Genomic DNA, 21,630 nt, shown 5'->3' with positions numbered 1-21,630 from the left:
TGAACAGCATTCAATGTAGTAGAAGCCTTCCAATGAGTTATTCTCCTCCAAGCATGTTGCTCTTCAAGTGATTAGGGCGAATCATGACCCCATTCACACACAGCAGAGTCTAGGCCAAAAAACAATGTCCAACCGTTTCAAATGACTCCCTGATCCATGTGGAGCTCTGTTAGCTTTCACCATCTCCAAGAAGACTGTTGTATATATATATAACTCTCAAGGACAACAGATCTTTACACAAATATGTGTGATGGACATGTGACATGTGATGCTATAAGTTGGTCAACTGTGACTGCTGTTCTATGGTTATGATATAATGGAAGTGGTGCTGACGGCCCCAGGGGTCAGTACTCATCATAAGAGCTGGGGTAGGCCCAAGAGCTGAATAAGTCATCAGTTGATGTTAGCATGACTGCTTCTGGATCCCATGCGCTTTCAAATGCAGAGGAGTCAAAGGTCAAGTGGGATGGAGCCCGATGCTCAGCATATACTTGGTCAGGGTTAATGAAACAAGCACTCGCTGTTCATTGGTATTATAAAGTCATGGTAATCATTATTTACATGTTAATTATTAATTAAACATGTCAAATGAAGGGGGATGGGGATTTTCTAATGTATGTCAAGTTACATTGAGTGAGTTTGATCCACTAAACTAAACAGTTCAGTTTATTAGGCTCAAACTACAGCCTGCACATACTGCATGCATTCTTATGATTGCGTTAATTCAAGATCATGTTCACGGCTCTTTCTCACTCTATTCCCTGTCTCTCCCACTCTCTTTTGCTCTCACTTCATCTCCAACCACAATATGGTCAGCATCATGTTCCAAATGCAAGATTACAAAGAGACAATAAACTGCATGGAGATACAAGCCCACAGCATGGGCGCATGTGCATCATGCAGAATACAGAGTGAAGCCTTGCTTCCACGGTAACCACGTCTCAACGAGGCACTGCACCTGCCGCAGTCGGTGGAGACGGAGGCAGCAGCTACTCCTCGTCCTCAGAGTGTGGTTGCTTGCAGCACTCTCAAGCAGACTCAAACGGGGGGGGGGTAGAGAGCGCTGAAGAGAGAGAGAGAGAGAGAGAGCGCTAAAGTAGGTCACCCTCCTAGAATCCCACACGTCTCCCCCCACCCCGCCCCCCATGTGTTTCCAGCTGCATTCACTGCTCATGGCTGCCAGAGGGAGGCCTTTTCACCCAAGTCCAAATGCGAGTGGACAGCCATTCAGGCTACCATCCTCCTCACAGGGCCCACGACGGAGCCGCCCGCCCGTCTGCTCCCGCAGGACGCCACTCAGTAACTGTACTGGAAACAAAAGCAGCAGGGGGGGTTAGGACATCAACAAGCCATGACTGGCACCTCACACCCTCCCAGCCGCCCCCCCCACTCCCCCAACCTCTCCTCCCTTGGTGTGGGCTCGGACGTGTGCTGCTGTTTTAAGATCCATGCCACCCGGACCCGCACAGTAGTTCATGTCAATATGAGTCAATGGGAAAACTAAAACACTTTATGAACACATGAATGCGTCAATGTATGTTTGCAGATGTCCTGAATTTATGAGGATTTATTATACTATAGGTCAAACCGTTAACCGTCCATCCAGCCATCATGCATAAGGATTGAAATAGGGCTGGATCTCCAAAGTTGACGATTGCAGTCAAGTCAGAGGAGACCCCTCAATCCTGAGAGAGAATTTCTCCATCTTGCATGAACCGAGCACATACAACCTCTGACTCAATTGAACCAGGGGGTAGATTCCATATCCTGGTCTCCTCCCAAGGTTTTCTTTGGATCAGCAGACTGCTGACACTACATGTTCTTATAGAAGCAGTAGAGGCTTTGATCTGAGAGGATGAAAATCAAGACTGAGTAGGAGAACGAGAGAGAGAGAGAGAGAGAGAGAGAGAGAGAGAGAGAGAGAGAGAGAGATGGTGAGTGGAAGAAAGAAAGAGAGAGAGAGAGAGAGAGAGAGGGGAATAAATGGTGAGAGGAAGAGATAGAGTGAGAGAGAGAGCGAGAGAGAGAGAGATGGTGAGTGGAAGAGAGAGAGAGAGAGAGAGAGAGAGAGAGAGAGAGAGAAGTATACATGGTGAGAGGAAGTGAGATAGAGAGAGACACAAAGAGAGAGAGAGCGAGAGAGAGAGAGAGAGAGAGAGAGAGAGAGAGAGAGAGAGAGAGAGAGAGAGAGAGAGAGCAGGCAGAGAGAACCTGTTTGTGACTTATGTCTCTGTGGTTAGACCTAACCACACCTGTTTTCCCTGACAGGATGGATACAGATTATCTTCCAGTAATATTCATACTGTAATAATCCTGCATATCAGTGGATGAAGCTATCAAGGGGTTAGTAAAGGAGGGGCTACACCCTGTCAAAGCAAGGGAGAGGACAGAACAAAGGTGCTTTATAAAGCCGGGAGAGAAATCCTGAGCATCCCCTCTAATCCTGCTTTCCCGCTTCCTCTGAATTAATCATGTCCTCTATTTTAGGGCAATAGAGCGGAAATGAACAGCCTCCAGATGAAACATACGCAATGGCTAATACAGTGCCAGGAACTCATTCAGATGGATGGGTCTGGCTTGTCTCAAATGTGTTTGTGCAAAATAATTTCGATTTTAAGTTTGCACTGCAAGTTTACATTTGCAGGAAAATAAACTATCAAGAGATGGGTCCATTGAGCTGATCTCTATACATCTCAACATCCTAGCATCGTTGAGCTGTTGAGTGAATCAAATCAGCATAGACCAGGTACCCTTTCCCATCAGATGGGATTCGTTGACTGGCACCACACCAATTGAGTAAGGTCTCGCTGCAGCCTGTAGGACATGGACATCCAACGTCCAAGTGCTACCGTGACTCACTCACGTCCAGTCGCGAAGCGTGGTTCACGAGCGTGGAAAGTTTCAATCTCTTCTTTCAATCCCTAACCCTAACCACTACTACCCTATCCCTAACCATAACCACTACTAACCTATTCCTAACCCTAACCACTACTAACCTATCCCTAACCCTAACCACTACTACCCTATCCCTAACCCTAACCACTACTACCCTATCCCTAACCCTAACCACTACTACCCTAACCCTGAAAGGGACATCATTTAATAAACATCATCGCTGGCGTAAAACGACTTTGACGGTAGCAGTTGGATGTTGATGTCCATGTCCTACAGGCTGCAGCCAGACATTATTGCACCAATTGCGCTCTCTTTTTTTGGACGGCGATTTCATTCAAGTAAGCCAGCGTGTGACGTCACCGCCTTGCTCATTTCCATGCAGCGGTCCAGCGCTCCCGTCCGGCGCTCTCGAGCTGTAGAACGAGTTCAGCTGAACGGGTGAACGTTTCGAGAGCTGAGCATCGAGGATCGTCCATTCGGATACTTAAAACCGGACATTTTTCATTCTGCGAAGGAAATGAAATTCGTCTTTTAAAGGTGCCCTTTATCATATCGCCGAAGATGACGGTGGATTTTGAAGACTGCATTAAGGACTCACCCCGCTTTAGGTAAGAACAATGTCGGAGTTTAACAATTGTAACGTTAACTTTGAATATATTTGCTTGTTTAACTTTAATGCCGTTATCCATGATCGTTAATAAACGCAAAGAACACATTTGAGAAATGTTGAAACAGAGCAATATCCATACTGATTTAGTAGCCTGTTCAAGTTCCAACTACCACGAGCGAGCTATCATGTTGTGTCGGTCCTGTTTTTGAAAATTTGACTGTAATCTGTTATAACACACATGCATACACTGTTATTAAAACGCTACACCAGACCTGGAAACCTATTAAAAACGCGTCCCTTCCACACACAATCTGTCCACACTCCGTAACGCCCAGCGTCCAGGGATGTGTGCGGGATGAGCTCCATTCGCCGTCACGTGCGTTCAGACCGGGATGTGCTCCAGAATGGGCATGCAGGCGCAGCACATACTCACGGAGCGGGGATGACTATTTTCCTAGTATTTGACCAATTTTATGGTTATATAGGTTATATAACAAATGTGTTATAGTGGTATCAGTGTGGTCAACGACACAGCCAACTCTCTCTGACATACATTTCCATAAGGGGAAAATACGTCATTAATGACTCATGACAGGACGTCCAAAGCATGGAAGGATATCCTTTTGTTTATGAACTGCTTAAGGGACTGATGAAAGTGAAACCCTAAGAGGTATGTTCAAACAGTGTCACTTACTATTGGGATTAAGGGGTTCCACTACGACCAAACGCGCTGACTGCAGCCCACCAAAGGTTAGATAAATAACGCAGGAATTCCTCAACACCTAAACCACCACGCCTGATGCCCGCCTTGACTGTAGACTCCGAGCCGATCAGGCTCTGTTGGGAGTCGCAGCGCTTCTTCCTATCTGTTCAGCCTGCCTAGTTTAGATTCCTTTACACATGTTATGTGTATGAGTGAGTGTGAGAGACAGTGTGTGTGTGTGTGTGTGTGTGTGTGTGTGTGTGTGTGTGTGTGTGTGTGTGTGTGTGTGAGTGAGAGAGGGTAAGACAGTGTGTGTGTGTGTGTGTGTGTGTGTGTGTGTGTGTGTCTGTGTGTGTGTGTGTGTGTGTGTGTGTGAGAGAGAGAGAGAGAGAGAGAGAGAGAGAGAGAGAGAGAGAGAGAGAGAGAGAGAGAGAGAGAGAGGGTAAGACAGGGTGTGTGTGAGAGTGAGAGAGGGTGAGACAGTGTGTGTGTGTGTGTGTGTGTGTGTGTGTGTGTGTGTGTGTGTGTGTGTGTGTGTGTGTGTATTTTACTCAGTGAGTGTGCATGTGCGTCTCTCAGAGATAGAATCTCAGCACCAAATCAAAGACTTCCAGACTTGGCAGCAGCACCTTAATGACGGCCATCTGGGTTGGAGAAAGGCAGCTCCCAGGATGCTGAGAGAGGGGTATTAACGACAAAACCTTTTCTCTAGACAGATGCAGCATGCTAGACAGACATATTGGCCCCCTCACCACCATCACCACCACAAGTAATTTCTGAAAGCTTACGGAGGTCTTACTGAAAGATCTCATTCAGGACTTTCTCCACTCCCAAGTTTGTCTGCCAACAGGCAGACAAACATATTTCACCAGGAAGGGATTTGAATGTGGAATGAAAGTATGGCTCTTAAAAGGGAGGGCTCTGCCAGACTTATCTGTCTCTGGCTTCAGAAGTGTCCAACAGAAACGCCCACTGTGGGCATGTTTCATACCAAGTTCTTCTCTGGTGTTCCCCCTGTTTCATGTCGACAGTGAAGCAGTGAAGCAGTGAAGCACCTGGTCTTATGGTGAGGCTGGTGAAACGACTGGACCAGACGCTCAATTAGGCGCACCACACAACAGATAATTTTAGTCGGTTGAGACTGCCACAAGGTTTTGAGAGGACATTCAAACCGTTCTTTGAATGGCTGTTAAAGTAGTGGGTCTGTTCTGAGAAAAACCCCGGAGGGCAGATGACTAGTAATAGTCATCTTGGAATAACAGGAAAATCAACCAAAGTTGTTTTCTCTCCATATTTTGATGTTCAAATGACACTCCACTGGTTAAACATGTCCAATCATGCCGGAAACAAATTTTGCCATATGACTCCTGTAGGTGTTCAAAAGAATAGTTCTTCAGTCCAGGAAATGTAAAATAACCTTAAAGAATGTCACCATTTGCAAGATAATGCATGGTGAACACTTTTCATTGGTCAGTTGACAAATGAGCACTTATATGGCACATGACATGGCCAACACATTCATTTCCTTCCAGTTATGCCTCCCTAATGTGTATTTTCCATCCAGTCTCTATATGGTTATACCCGGACACCAGCAGACAGATGTTAGGTTGCAACCACGTCGATGGCTCCACATCTGCTTTTCAGAAACCGCAACGGGCCACAGTGACAAATGTGTGTTTGCTGCAGTAAAACATTGGCAGTGTGCAACGTTTGAGCTGTTTCTATCCTCAGTGACGCGCTAACTTGAGCTCCCTCACGTGCACTGTGAGAACATGAGTCAACAAGAGGCAGATCTCGCCTATTAAACATCCCACACAACATGTTTTTTTTTTCTTTTGAGAGCCACACTCTACAATATGGTGATCCTAATGAGTGCTTGTTGGTGAGCCAATGATCTAGGGCTATATCCTTCATTACCATGACCTAGTGTTTAATGATGCCCAGAAGGACACTTTGAGAAGAACAAACAACAAGTGTATGAAAGTCTCTTTAATCACACTCTGTCAGAAAACCAAGTGGGTTCAGCTCCATCCCCCTCCCACGTGTTTGCAGGACTTGTTAGTGTCCACACAGATCGTCCCTGGTGTCTTTCCAGTCTAGCAGCAGAATATATCCATTGTCCAGGCAGTGCCTTGCTTTCCGCCCCAGAGACCAACCCTTTTCACACACAATATGAAGAAGCCCCCAAGATTCCTCGCTTCCGCTCCCACCACCATGTGAAGAGCTGGAGGGGGTGGTGATGTCAGGGCTGTCTCTGAGCTGATGGGGGTTGTTAGTAACTCATGGTCAGTGGTGCAATGCATTGCTCGATGGAGGACGTCCTACTTGACACTTAAAGGCCAAAGACCAGGGGCCTGTAGCATTAACTGCTTCTGCATATCCAATGTGAGAGAAGATGTCTTTGTGGATGGATGATAGGGATAAAGGGATGGATGGTTTAGGTGGATGTGTGACCCGATGTCAGCTGAAAGAGGTGCCTGTCAGTGACATGGCTGCTGCATTGGAATGCAAGACATGTGGTCTCATGTCAAGCCGCCCGGAAGAGAGCTTGACATTAATAAACCTAATCACGGCCGTCGCACATGATTCATGATTTGTCACCCACCTCTGAATCTTTCAAGCTCCGCAAGCCAAGTGCACAAACTGAACGTCGACAGCATTGTTATGGCAAAACGCAGACCATAAATGGCATGGCCATGCGTGTGGAGTGTCCACGAACGGCCCATCACAGTGACTATAAATTCATTTTGAAACAGCTGTGTAATTCCAAATCATCCAAGCTAAATAATCACGCTAACCAGGCTCATTTACCGCCGCTCCCTGTTGAAAGTATGAACACCAGAGATATTCCTTCAGGGCCTCGATTGAATGACCTTGAGTTCACAGCATGGTTTTACCATGATGTTATGAAGTGTGATCATCCGTGCCATGGAGTTCAGAGCTCCAGGTAATGAAAGTTACAGGGATTAATTCATTCTGTTTGAAGATGGTGTTTCTTAATCGGGGATTGGCCCATATTCATCCGCTCTATCCCTCCACTGCAAGGTATCACACCTGGAACGGAAACGTTGGCGTGCCTGGTGGCATCTTTGACGCAGGGTAAATAACACCTATCTAGAGATAACAAAGGAATGAGTACGAAGTGTATTTGCAGGCAAGTTGGCCACTCGGAAGGATTCTCAGCACCTTTTACTTTTACATTAAGGAAAAATACGTCCTGAAATGGCAGTGTCTCTTCAGATTATCTCACTTTTGGAATGAAAATGTCCAAGTTCAACATGGTAATAACGGGGAGAAAAGGTAGATAATGTGTTTTCATCCTTTTAGTCTTGATTGATTGGAGGGTGTGAAGGAGATAAAACATGCTATCCTGTTAATATGTTGTTTGGTGATAAATGGGTGAAAAAAAGTGAAGACGTGTGAGGTTTGGCGCTCACACCTTCCAGCAGGTGGTAGGGCACCCTATATCAATTATCAAAGTACCTCAAAGTTGTCCTCTGGTTCTTTATGAGCTGAAACGCTGCAAAGAAATAGACTGGAATGTGAACCTGACCCCCAGAAGGCAGGCCCTATATATTTAGTACCTGAAGTTCAAATCAGGGTCTGAGAATAGTAATAATAACCTACTCCCTGCATGTTATTCAACGGTGATAAAGTGATGCACGAGAAGCCTAAATTCATGTGAATGTAATGAGGGCATTATGTCAGCGGAGACTTAACTCTGTTGAAATGGATTACGAGGCATTGATGATGTCATCGAGTCTTTCTGTTGGATATTGTGGTTGTGGTAGTGGTGGTGGTGGGGGCTGCCCCCTAAACTCCCTCTCATCTAATTTTCATGAATAGCAACTTTTCAGACCATGCGTGGACAAAGGGCTATGCGGAGCAGGGTCCTGCATTCTGAGTAGTGTGCTAATCTTTTCTCTAAAGGACATCCTAAGAGAGTACAAAGCATGTCTGGGATGGGTGCCAGCGCAAAAAGGACCTGCTCTTCCCGCCTTTTGCCGTGCACAAGCAGCAGTGCTGTGTGAACAGTTTAATAAGTGGAATGAAACGCACAAGCTGAACTTAATGGCCGCCATTCTGAAGTATCCCAGTTGCCTTTCTTGTCCCTCTGCTATCCGGTGTTGTCAAGGAAAGTGTGTGTTGAGTCAACGTTGTATCAGCTCTGCCAGAAGGTCCTTGAGGCGCAAACGAGACTGCGAGGAGTGGATGTGAATCAACAAGTGAGACCAGAAAGGCTGTTTAGTTAATCCTGGGCGTCCGGTCCCTGACCCTCATCTAAGCCCTCCGGACCAACTTTGTAGTGCTATTAAATTATAATTGCTTAGTAGATTGGATTCTGGTCATCTAAAGCAAACATCTGCTTTATATTCACAGCGGTTGTTGAATATTAAATGTCTCATACTGTTTGTAAGGGAAAATCCAACTTTACTTTGATATTGATCAAAAGGGCTTCAATTTAATTTCAAGATGTCACATTTTGTAAATACACTGCAGTAATGCCCCCCTGAATATAAATGATCACAGTGTATTTACAAAACAGACATCTACAAAATATGAATCTCTTATATTAAATGTTTGCCTTGCCTAACATATCTTTGCTCTGACCTGCTTCTTGTAAATATGCTAAACAAGTTGGGTACGTAAATATGTATTTAAGAACTAAACAACAATATTCTCACATAGCAATGTATACCATGGCTGTGACAGTGTTAATGTGATCCTGATATATGAAATGAAATTAAATTGACTTCTTTAAGCCTCGGTATCAAAGGCACTCCCCCTGGACTGCAATGAGACACCACAGAGAACTGCCGGTTCTGCCTTGTCAAAAGGCTATAACTCTTGGAGTTATGTAAATAATCTCACTAATGTCCCCGTTAGATTATCCATTCTGTGCAGAGGTCTTTAGATTTAGTACAGGAAAGGTTGGCGGAATAGGAATCTAGGAGCTAGATATGCAGCTGGATTCTTTTTTTCAGTGCTTTCACATCAATTGAACAATTTTAACGGATTGTACTGACACAGGCTGTTTCATCTCTATTGAACTTATGACCTTTTACATATTTTTATTAAGCTTCAGGTTTCAGCCCTTGGACACAAGCAGTTTTTACTCAGTTTTGACATGCTTTACAGTATTTTCCAACTGATGGTTTTCCATTTCAGAAACAGCATAGTTGTAAAGTACCCACATTCCTGCATTAGGCTACACGATTGGTGAGCACATTATTTCTAGACTGTGATGTAGTATTTGATAGAGGGCATTTGCTGCCATTCTGGATTATCTCCAGTTCCAACTGATAAGGTCGATGTTAGGCCCAAGTGTCATTGCTTAGCCTGAGAGGTTAGACCAAGCTTGACAGGTTTATGTTTGTAAGGATTTGTTTGAATCACTAGTAAGCAAAATACCCTAATTTAAGATTACAAGATTACACGTTTACAAGGAGCCGACTTAAGTATATATTCAACTTTGTAACTCTTTTCTTGCATCTGTCAATATAATTAATTGATGGTTGTTTGGGCTCTAGTCAAGAGTTGACCTTTTGGTGAACAGCCAAACACTTTATCTTTCATTTACTCTTTTTATCACAGTGTATAGCTGTGCTGTGGAGTTCAATATAAGAATACTGGGCGACAAAGAAACAAGCTCAGCCTCATTTACACACAGTTAGGTGTATTGACAAGACTGTTCAATGTAATGGGTTTGATTTACAGAATGTATGTAAACATTCACTTTTATGATGACCAGTCCTTTTGGAATAATGTGCTGGTCATTTTCACTCAGGACATAGAAATGTATTTTTATGTAATTTGAATATTTTAACCATCAACTTTAATTTGGCAGCTAAAAGTACCCCAAATGCTAAAGGATACGGCAAAGTAATAGTTAGTAATTAAATGCATTAACTTGGAGATGTAGAGGTACGAGAACGTGCTTTTATGTGATCTGTGAGAGACACATCAAAGGCTATGTGGCCAGTAAGACACAACAAACACAGAATCAAAGAATGCCTATTTCTCAGCCACCTCCATGGTTTTGCTCCAGAGGCACCGGGCGTTTTGAAATGCTGAATCACACGAGTAACCAAGGCAAGCATCTGTTTTGGATTTGCTCTTCCCTTTTCTCCATCTTCACTCTCTGACTCTCTCCTTACCTCAAACACCCCGCTCTCCCCCTCTTCCCTCCTCTCGGCTTTCCCCTGGTGAGCGGGGGTGGACTTCCTGGTCGTGGCTGGGCCAGAACAGGGCCACGGGGATGTGTCAGGAAATGCGTAAGCTTGTTGAAATATTGAAAGGGGGTTTGGAGGGAAGGGTCGGGTGCGAGCCCTGGGTTATGGGAGGCAGCCTGTGATGGGGTTGCTGAAATTCCCGGACTCCCCATCTGTGACGTTCTCAGCCTGCCTCATCAGTGTTGACCAGCATCGTCTGAATCATACTATTGATTCATAAATTGAGCAGGTGGAATAAATGATACATCAGTTCAGGATTATCCAATTGCCTTTTATTATATTGAATGAAGCAACCGTTTCTACCCATTTCTTCCAGCTGAGGAATCCCATTGTACCTATTAATTGTGTTTATCAGAAGTTGTTTTGATAAAAAGCAGATGGATAACCATGTCCACTGATTAAATCTAGTAGTTGTCATTTATAAAGATTGATACAAGTCCTACTAATGGATATCAGTGGTTTTCCCCTCTCCATCACTGATATTGCACAGGATCTGTGGTGCCTGACACAGTGGATCTATCAGCATCCTGCTTAAGAGACTGACGTGATGGGTCAAGGGGGCTCAGCAATGGGCCAGAGAGTGACGTAGAGGACAGGTTGCTGACCGCAGCACAGCGGAAACATCTGGGGGAAGAACCTTAGGAAGTGGCGGGCCAACCCCTCTCCCAATGCCCCATGCTAATCCAGCCCATGAAGTTGAGACTTTTCATTGAATGATGTATGTGGGTGAGCCACACACACACACACACACACACACACACACAATAGACTTGGTTAAACCAACCACATTCACAAGTGAATGTGTTCCAGTCCTGTTGCAATTCATTCAGATGATTTCTCTGCTTCCGGATCACAAAATTAAACAGGAATAAAGAAACACTTTTCAAAAATGTCTGGCAAACCCTTGTGTGCAAACGGCTGCCATCGCCATCCATCTGGTCAGTGTCTTTAGTTATTTTTGCGTGGTCTCTTGTCTACGCAAGGGCCATCTCCCCAGTTCTCAGACAGGAAAGAGCAGAATGCTTCACGCGTCTGGTATGTCTTTCTATTGCAAGCCAAGCTGCATGTTTAGCCCACAAAAATGCCGGAAAAAAACTCCCGGCTCAGCCCCACCACCACTGTTGAACATTGTGGCTGTTTAGAGAAGAGGGACTTTCACTGGCGGAATTCAGATGTCTCACCCAAATGTCAGTGTTAAAAGGGAGGACTGGCTGGCGGGCCCATTAGGTCTACTCCTTACCCAGTCACAGATTCAGCCGGATGTGATCCATAAGACGAAGAAAAAAAAGAGCTTGGAGTGGCCCTGAGTCTGTGGAGCCTCATTGTATCTCTCCAGACAATAAAACCTTGTCATGTTGGCTCATTCCCATGGCTCAGGGCGCTATGAGGTCCAGAAGCTCTTCTCCGTCACCCCCAAATATCTACATTGACATGCTTGCGTGTCGGAGTAATGTTGGACCACCCTGTGCTAATATAAACCGGCTCCTCCAGCCAAGACTTTTTATACTGCACCCTTGTTCTTTTTTTTCAATCTCTCATCTACTCCCAACGGCAAACTCCTTAACCCCGTCCTGATCAAAAACGTCCTACCCTTGCATTTGCAATAGACCCCTTAGCATCGCAAATGTGTTTGAGGTTGCTCAGATTTGTTCTTGGATGAATCAGTCATTTTGTCTATACAGTTATAAATTCCATCATGATAAATGTTCATAACCAAGTTACCAAGGTTATAAGAAAAACATAACATTACAATAGTAAACAGACAAGCAATCATTGTTATTTGTGATTTGGCTGAATGGCTTCGCTTATACTGACATTCTTGTGAAGGCATTCAGAGGTTTGCTGTCAAAATAGGGTTGATTGGCTGATACAAAAGGTTGCTGTGCTGCACAGTTAATCCTTGTTACACTTCTCTTCTGGCCTGGTCTGGTTCTGCCAAGCTCCACCCTCCATCTGAAGGACCATTTCCCACTGGGGTTAATTGCTTAATTGCATCGCTCTCAGAATCACTAATCGACTAGAAGACTCAGGAAATACATTAATTATGCATGAGGCTGATACCCATCTGTCAAAAGGCATTGTTGCAGTTAATATTTGGGCCTCCCTTCAAATTAACCAGCAGATAATACTGGTTTTACCTTGAACACTAAAACTATGTCTTCATTGGTTTTAAATTGAAGTGAACCCCCTTTTACCGCTAGACATGGTGATGGCTAGTGGTGTAGTCAAGTATGCTTGTTATAATGAGTGATGTTTTCTGTGTGCGCCACACGCCATGGCTTTGTGCTGGTGTTTAAGAAGCTTACCCCTCACAGATGCAACCAACAACGTTAACTGCTTCACTGATTTAGCTCCAAACATCCACACAGCCACACATCCGAGGCAGTAGCATACTAGAGTTCGGAGCAGAATAGAACATAACAAACTTTTCAGCTGTGACAGTCAAAAAACAAAGGTATTTTTCAGACTTTTTTTGCACTCAACTTGCCTATGATGCTGAGGCTGATAAGAAGGTTTTTATATCTTGCTTTATGAATCCAACTCTAATGAATGATTGACATTTGGTTTTGACTATATCTAGGGTAATAATTAAAGGTTCATGAACCTTTATGTTATTTTCCTTTTTTATTATTTTTTATGCCATTCGATTGAAAACAATGTTTTCTTGCTCTGTTCTATTTCCTTTCCTTTCTCTCTTTCCAGCTCTCACGGTTCCACTATCTTTTTATGGCTTCCCTTCCACTGGCCCTGGGAAGGGAATTTGACAATGTAGCCTAAAGTTCAGGACAGAGATGGAAGTAACCTTGTATAAAGGTGATCACCCAATCCTCCCCTTCGTTCCATCGAGGGATATTTTCCAGTAGTATTCTCCAGCTCAATGGGATATCCTTTAAATCAGTGAAAAACAGGAAACGGCTTGTTCCTAATGATGATGATAATATTAGTGTCTGCTGGGTTTCTCAGCATGACTTCAGTTATCTCACCACTCAACGCAACATTGTGCTGGCTGGCAGCGTTCCCGTTGATTACTGGGCTGCATTCCGTTTGAACCTCCGGTTTAAGAACCCTGACAGTAACAGGGGTCAGGGAGAGGAGCACCACATGGCTGACAGAGAGCATCAACTGAACACAGAATTTTAAGAAGCGCCAAACCTCACATCTTCTTGTTAACCGCTTCGCTCCCCCCTTCTCATCTACCTTACCTTGATGGTTCTTTGAATTATATACGACCTATATACTACCTACAACAAGGTGCATGCCAAAGTGGCCTGCTTCATCCATATCGCTTTAATTGACTGCAACACGGACTGCAAAGTAGCAGTAGCATTAACTGTAGACTAATTTCCCGATCTCAAATCGAGTCGTGTTTTGTCATACCTCATCAACACACAGGAAAAAATGTATCCTATTGGCCCTTTGCACAGCCGTGCAATGGCAAGCTGAACACAGGTCTCATCATATTAATTACGGTTCCATTCCATTTAGTTATGGCAGTGCAGCAGGGCTCATGTTATGAGCTATCTGTGTTGACACTGCTGCGACTCCCCTGGTAAGGTGGCACAATAAGCTGGTGAGAAAGTAATCACTCTATTTCTTTCTATTTCATTTTCACACTCAGGATTCGGAAAAGTGAAAGCCAGAAGGGCATGTTATTTTTCTTTGAAGTAATATCATTACGTTTTCTCACGATAGGCGAGACAAGGGCCCATTAGAGGTGCTGCAGGTCAACACTGCCTGCTTTCCTTTGTCCAACCCCACCCACACCGTCATCACACATAATGCATCACCTACCGCCCCCTGCTCTTGCCCTGTCCAAGGCCTATAGCCGGAGGCTTAGCAGAGACACCCAGCTCCAGCCACACGGCTAGAAATCCCAGGCAGATTCCAGGATAAGCCTTGGCCCTTGGCCCCACCACTCCCACTGTTTAGTCCTCTTGCCCTGAGTGACGGCCCCTCGCTAACAACCACATCCCCTCCGGGAGGCCCACAATAATGGACCTGTTATCACAGTATCCAAACAGTCTGAGATGCTTCGTTAAGATGCTCACGCAGAAGTTAACAAAGGAAGGGCAACAGGCCTTGTTTTCCCCACCGCAGTAAACAGGACAAGAAGTTGTGTTTTTTGGTACGTCTCTTTCAAATTCTTACACAGTGCTTTGTGATATCGGTTTCAAATATGCCCTTAAGTTAAAGATGTCCACTGAAATACTAAATAATATGCTATAACAAGAGTAGGAGTAGGAGAGTGGGGGCTCAGTTATTTGTTTTTACTGTTATGTAATGACAATATTTTGGAAATACACATTGGTGTAGATGCATTCTGGATTGAGATCCATTGTTTACATTGGAAACCACAAGGGACCATTGTTCAGGTTGGTTTCTCTTCCTGTCTTTGTTTGAATGTAATCTAAATTTAGATAAACTGACGGTATTTATATCAAGATGTAGTACAGAAATGGGAACTTTAGATTAAGAAATGAAGAAATCATGATCATTCATTCTATTCAGTTTCTATACCTGAACATGGTGTTAATTAGCTTGAACCAATGATGGTCACAATGATGTATTCATGGTTTCAATGCTCAAGGATAATGACAGCTTTCTTTTCCTGGCATTATCATTGATTTAAATCCAGCGATCGAATGGGAAAAATCTCACCCCTTGCTGTTTTACAGCTGGTCTCTCTCTCTCTATCTCTCTCTCTCTCTCTCTCTCTCTCTCTTGCAGTCTCTCTTTCTCTCACTATCTCACTCTCTCTCTTTCTCGCTCTTTCTCTGTGTCTGTCCCTCTGTCTCACACACGCACACAAACTCTCTCATTCTTTGTCCTTCCCTCTCTCTCCTGACACGTTGTTCACTGGCTGCGGAGAACCTTGGGAAATGCGAGACTGTGTGGGGGAGAGTGTTTCTCTTGGCCGGCTGTGGTGCAGTTCTCAGCCTCCCAGTACCTCTGCACGGCCAAAGCCTTCCGTGTGATCACTGGAGAGGAGCAGGACCCGGGGCCATCGGGGGTTAAGGCCCCGTCGAGGGGTCGTTAAAGGGTCAGGATTCAGGGCGTGACAGCCGTGTGTGTGTGTGTGTGTGTGTGTGTGTGTGTGTGTGTGTGTGTGTGTGTGTGTGTGTGGTGCGTGTGTGTGTGTGTGTGTGTGTGTGTGTGTGTGTGTGCACGCGTGTGTACTTGTGTGGTTACTGCCTGCTTCCTGAACCACTGCCCCTTGGGTCACAATTACAGTAAGGCAAATGTGTGGCATCAGAAATCATGCAGAAAATATGTTTTGAATGGACCAGTTGATGTGAAAGAAAAATGCATAGGCTATTCCAGGACACTATCTTAAACATATAACCAAGCAGCCGAGGCAATGGAATTTAAATTGTTCTCTTGGGCTGTGAAAAAGTGTTTTTGTTGGATTTGAACATTTCTCTGCTGGAGAATGTGTCTCCAGCAGAGTGGACTCATACGATAAGCACATTGAGAATTAAAGCTGTGGTAAGATTGAAGCAGGCAGGACTGACCTCTGCGTGGAGATGCCCTGGCTTCGTGGCTCGTCATGTGGCCTGGCTGTCCGCGTGTGTGCTCAGGGTTGGTTGTCGTTATTAGACAGCTCCAGAACTAACTCCCCTCTCAAACTATCTGCACATGTTTTTCCAAGGACTAGCAGGACAATTAAAACCACACTGTGGAATAAGGATTTATTTTTGAGAATTTTGGGGAAATTTCCTCGTATTGAAAGAACGAAAGTCCCTTTTTGTTTTTACAATGGTCAGGTCAATTTTTAACTTTGCAATAAACATTTCAATTCCAACAAGGATATTCATTTTTTATTCTTTCCAATAATGAGACATAAATTAGACCCCGTCATAACATTGAAATAAACTAAATCAAATAAGGTCTAAAAACAATTCAAATGAGATGTTCTAAAGAGACCATTTGGTTGAAAATGTTCCACAAAATGCATATTTTATAGAGTGGTGCCTTCTACTTTGTTTGACCTAATGGAGTTTGTCTTTTTTTCCAACAAGGTTTAAATACTTAAGTCTTGAGCTGTTGGTGCTCCTCTCAAGAGGTTTGCCCGGGATGTTATCATGGGTCCTCTCTTGCTGGTGATATGTAACAGACAGCGGATGACCACAGAGTGCACCTGGCTGGCAGAGGTTGCATTAGCAGCTGTTGTTTTGGGCCAGTGGATGGGCTGGTGCAGGAAGCATAGAGGGAAAAGTTAGGCTCACATGGAGGTCAGATGTTTTGGTGAAACACTTAACCCACTGGCAGCCTTGTTTTCATAAATAGAAAAGGTAGATGAATAAATAAATTAATATGTCTAGGTTGTACAGTTTTTTTGAAAGGGCTGGGTGCAGTCAAGATAAGACTATGCAATTCCTATTTCAATCAATCATTCTCTCCCTGTCTGTCCGTATGTCTGTCCGTTCTGTGCATGCAGATGGGTTTTTAAAATCCCATCTTTGTGGCAACTCAGGAGAGTTTCATCATGGGCTGTATGATCAAATCCTCCCTCAGCCTTGCAAGTTTCCGAGAATGAGTCAACAGATTACACACTTAAATCAGTCTGTGGGAATAGGTCGGGCAAACAGATACAGACATCTGTGCTAGATGCCAGCAGGCCAAGCATAATTCTAGATTTAATCCTTCTGAAACACATTTATAATCTAAAACACACTTTAGTGCATATATTGATACCTTTAACCTGAAATTAACCTAAAATTAACCCAGTTCCGGTATTATTCCTGACACCATCAGCTATTACACTATACAACGTATACAACTATGCATAATTACTTTACCTTTATACACATAGAAAGATATCTTCATTAACACCCTGAGTCCATTGTTGTCCTACAGCACAAGCAGAACTTGTTTCTCTTTAGCTCTGAAGCTAAATTGACTTGCTGGCTCCATTTATCTTTCCACAACACACGCTGTTTGTTTGAGATTTGTTCCAGACTTTTGTCTGTTATTTCATTCAATCATGTCCGTAGAGCCACTTGAAAGACATGAATCAGAACTTAAATCAAATGTGTTCCCAATATGTTCTCAATTCAGTTTGTATTGTTCTTTAATTAATTATGTTATGAACAGTCTCTGATCTTTGAGTGTTCACAAACTTGAATATACATTTATTTAAATAGATTTACTATGTGTGATGACGAGCAGGAGTAGTAGGCATGTGTGCTCTTTTCCAGACCTAGTTTCTGGGTTTGCCATCAGGACAGACTGGATCAGGGGATCTGTAAGGCGGTGTTGTCACTGTGACTCCCATCAGAGCCTGGCTCAGCAGCCGCAGGGCAGTGTTTGCTCTGGCAGAGGGCCTGGTGCATTGTTGGCCACATGCTCAATGTTGTGTTGGGGATGAATGAACGTCATATAAAGGGTTTGTTGTTTGTAGGCCTATTCTATGTCATTCAATTCTAATCTACACCATTGAAAATATTTTGGTTGATGTTTGTGACGTAATGATACCAACAACAAGTGATACAGGCAATTATTTTTTCCAAATATTAACACTCATCTGATTGCCATTACTTTTATTGAAAAGTGTGGCATTTAGTTTTTGCTGTTTGGTGGAACTTGGTGATCATAATACAAATATGTTTGCCCCAATTTACATACAGTTACTACTCTTTGCCCTTTAGAAATATCTAACATACTTCTATGTTCTAAAATACAAGTTTGATATGAGTTTCACTTTTGGGATTTTATTTGGATGATTTAGTTAATACTTTATACAAATATGATAATACTTTTTTTTTTTTCCATCTGTGAAAGATTGACACCGCCGTGGTTTTGCGTACCTTTGGCTGGCTGACAGCAGATCCACACCAGACAGCATGTATCAGCAGGAACAAGACTTCCAGGGCCCCTGTCAATGAAAATAGTATGGTTACAGTGTTGGTGGTCCTTTGGATTTCCGTGTTGAATCTATCGACTGAGTGGGTGGGCCTGCGAGAGTAGTCCCTCTGCTAATGGAGTCTAAGTCTATCGCCTTGGAAACAGGGTGGTGAATTGTTCACTCAGCTGTTTGGCAGTGCATGCTTGTGTCTGGCACAATGGAATAATAGGAGGTAACAGGATGGGGGCCATGTTTTGAAGAGAGCAAACTCTTTTTGAGCACTATGCTCCATGTATGACACAAGTGACATGCATGTCTTGCGGCGAGTGTATTGGTGCTCTTACGGCACTCTTAACACGAAGGAGGTGCAATCCGATCTCATACTCTACCGCCGGCGCACCGCCACGGACCCTTCAGCTGCAGAGGTAATCGAAGCATAAATTAGTAATTATGGCGGCAGTGGGCCCGTCAGCTCCGTGGAAGCCATTAGTGCAGACGCGTGTGTTGAGGAGGGTCTGAGGTTAATTCACTGACGTGGGCGCACTCTCTCTCTAGTCTGCTGCGGTAATGGAGGCGGTGTTTATAGCTCTTTGAGAACAGAAAGCAGCTCTAGTTAAGCATGAAGAGCACTCATCTAAGCTTTCACGTGGAATTAAAAGCCTGCGTTTAAGAAACAATAGACCAGGGTTTACTCAAGCGTATTTTTCAAGATATCTGAACTTCAAATGCCCCCTTTTAGTATCGTGTTACAGTAAGTTATATCTCCAGGGAAATACAATTCCTAAGTTAATGGAATGACAAACAAATTAGCTGATTTAAAGCACAATCCTTGTATAAAGAAAGTCTTTGGACTGGTCTACACCTGCATCCATTCCATGTGAATGGAATGGATGGTCATTCTATACATTGAATTGTCTGCTGGTGGCCTGTTGTCATTGTGTGGGGGGTTAAGATGATGTGTTAATGACGTGTGTGTTTGGTACTCTGAAAATAGGGTCGGCTGAGTTGGTTTGGCGAGTGCTTGGCATTGCATAGCTTACGGCACCTGCCTGACCCAATATAAGTCCGGCTAGGGGTGTGCCCCCCAAGATATTGTAGGGGAGGAGATACGACATGGATAAGAATAACCCCAGCAGGGCATGTCTCCTCCGGTGGACCCCAAGGGGAGAAATGTTCAGGATTCCACCCTCCCTCCATCCCTTCCCCATTCAGCCTCACAGTCCGGCGTCAACTGGGGCACAAAAACAATCAATATTCAGACAAACACGGTCCTCTCTCCAGACAGGAAGGAGGTTATGTTACAAAGAGGTCCTTGGACCAATCTTGGCCGCCTTGTCTGCACCTCCCTTTCAGTTCCCCCCTGACGCCCCATTCTCTGTTCAGCTCCCAAAGCGTCTCAGAGAGAGGGAGAGAACAACATCTTGGTAATCTGGAAGGCAGTGGAATAGCAATGATCACTTGAAGATAGCATCCAGGCTGTACAGCTGCTCTTGTTCGTACGCTGGTGCGAGAGCACCGCCACCACCCTATTGCTCACTGACGGCTTCGTCTCCACCATAGGTTTTCCCCACTGCTGAGGAGCTTCAGTTGGTATGCCCTGCAGTTGTGGGGTTTTGAAGCCATGGCTGAAGCCATGGCTGAAGCCATGGCTGAGCAGTCACTGACTATTGAAGACCATCTGGGACTGCTTCTACTCTGCTTTGTCCTATGAAGCCATCCAGTCCAGAGAGAGGCAATGGTGTTTAGGCCGGCCTACAATGTACCAGCCTCAAGATGGGGATGGTCAAACCTAGTGACAGTTACTGATATATAGGCTATGAAGGAAATCCTAAATCAGAACTCAATTTAAGGAGTAAAGCCTTTAGACTTTTTAGACTCAAACCACTCTTTCCATAGAAGCAAATAGCCATGTTGCAGTCTCTCAATTTTACATTCTAACAAGAAATGTGATTCTGGTAAAGAATGTAAAGTGTCTCTAAAATAAGGAGAAACAGAGATGTTCTGCATTGCTCCTAGGGATGTTGGCCTTGTAAAAAAACTCCATTCCTTCCACTTTGAAAGCTCAGTCAGCACGCCAGCAGGCCAGGAACAGCCAGCGTCCAGCCAGCTCAGCACAATCTCGCTGTTTATTATTGCTTTTATTCTCTTTCTCTACTTCAGTGGTCTGTCTCGTGTAAACAGTTCCACTATTACAGTCCAAATTCATTTTATATGCTAATGCACTTGGCAAATGTAGTTGACTTTGATTGTGAGGATCAATTCAAAGAATGGATTTCTTGCTAGGAAACGACATGCATTTCAAACACTCTTTATTTTTTTGGTATTTTGGTACTGGCGAATCAATACGTTTTCTACCAAGATCTATAAAAAGCTTTTGATGAACCCTTCTGGCCATCACCACCTCACCACGACCATGAGTCATAACCTCCTCTAGCTAGCCTCAGCAACGGGTAAGGCGGGCGAGGGCTAAGTTTACAACCGCACCGTGGATCTATGCGGCCCACTTTGGGGATGGTTGCCATGGCTACATACCCGGGGCGCTTTGTGCATCCATTAAGGGAGGCATGTGGAGTGAGGGGGGATAGTGCCCGGGGCCCAACGGGAGCAGCTGTCCTCCAAGCCAGCATCAATGCCCACCATACACATCTGGGAGGTGAACTGCTAGATGGTGTTTTTCTCCATAACTTAGCTTTATGCATGGAGTTGGACTTGGGGAGTTGGGAGAGAAGCACACGTTTAACCTACGGCCTGGACCCCCCCCACCCCCCCTCCACCAAGGGTTTTGTGTAGAATGAGAGTCAAAAGTAAATGCCTTTGATTTCAACACAGCCTTCATCCGAAAGAGCGAAATATTTCATCAGCTAGGAGGAGGAGGGCCTCCTATTGCCTCATAGGAGAGAAGAATCTTTCCCCTCCCTAAAAAACCAGGTCCCCATTAAGCCCCTAATGTTATCACATATTAAAAGGGCTGCCTCAGAAATGACATCAGCAATGAAAATATTATGAGTCGGCGTGCTGCAGGATTATCCCTGGGTGTGGCCGGCTGCACGAGGTCTGGGCTCAGCCGGGGTTACAATAACAGTCAGCCTCCTTGAGGAGTGAGATGCTATTGATTATTTAAATAATGTATGCTTTCAGTCTGCACCGGCTTAGATGGACACTTCCTCTCTTCCACACACACACACACACACACACACACACACACACAGACTATACACAGACATACACGCCCACACACACACACACACACACACACACACACACACACACACACACACACACGCACACAGACAGATATACACACACATAAATACACGTACACACACACACACACACACACACA

General features: G+C 44.4%; 1 protein-coding gene across 1 annotated transcript in view; it reads left to right on the top strand.

Annotated features, from left to right (window-relative positions):
• Nucleotides 1–316: 316 nt before the first annotated feature.
• Nucleotides 317–21,630, top strand: part of acap3a (ArfGAP with coiled-coil, ankyrin repeat and PH domains 3a) — a gene marked incomplete at its 5' end in the record, with an annotated part of 54,231 nt that continues 32,917 nt past the window's right edge. Inside the window, 2 exons of the mRNA XM_084479815.1 lie at nt 317–368; nt 1,158–1,299. Of these exons, the coding sequence (XP_084335941.1) occupies nt 317–368; nt 1,158–1,299 (194 nt within the window). The remainder of the gene's footprint in view (nt 369–1,157; nt 1,300–21,630) is intronic.

The sequence above is a fragment of the Micromesistius poutassou genome (genome assembly GCF_964030765.1).
Source record: "Micromesistius poutassou genome assembly, chromosome: 15".
NCBI lineage: Eukaryota > Metazoa > Chordata > Actinopteri > Gadiformes > Gadidae > Micromesistius > Micromesistius poutassou.
The sequence above is the reverse complement of the archived record's forward strand: the minus strand, read 5'-3'. Positions and strand labels throughout refer to the sequence as shown.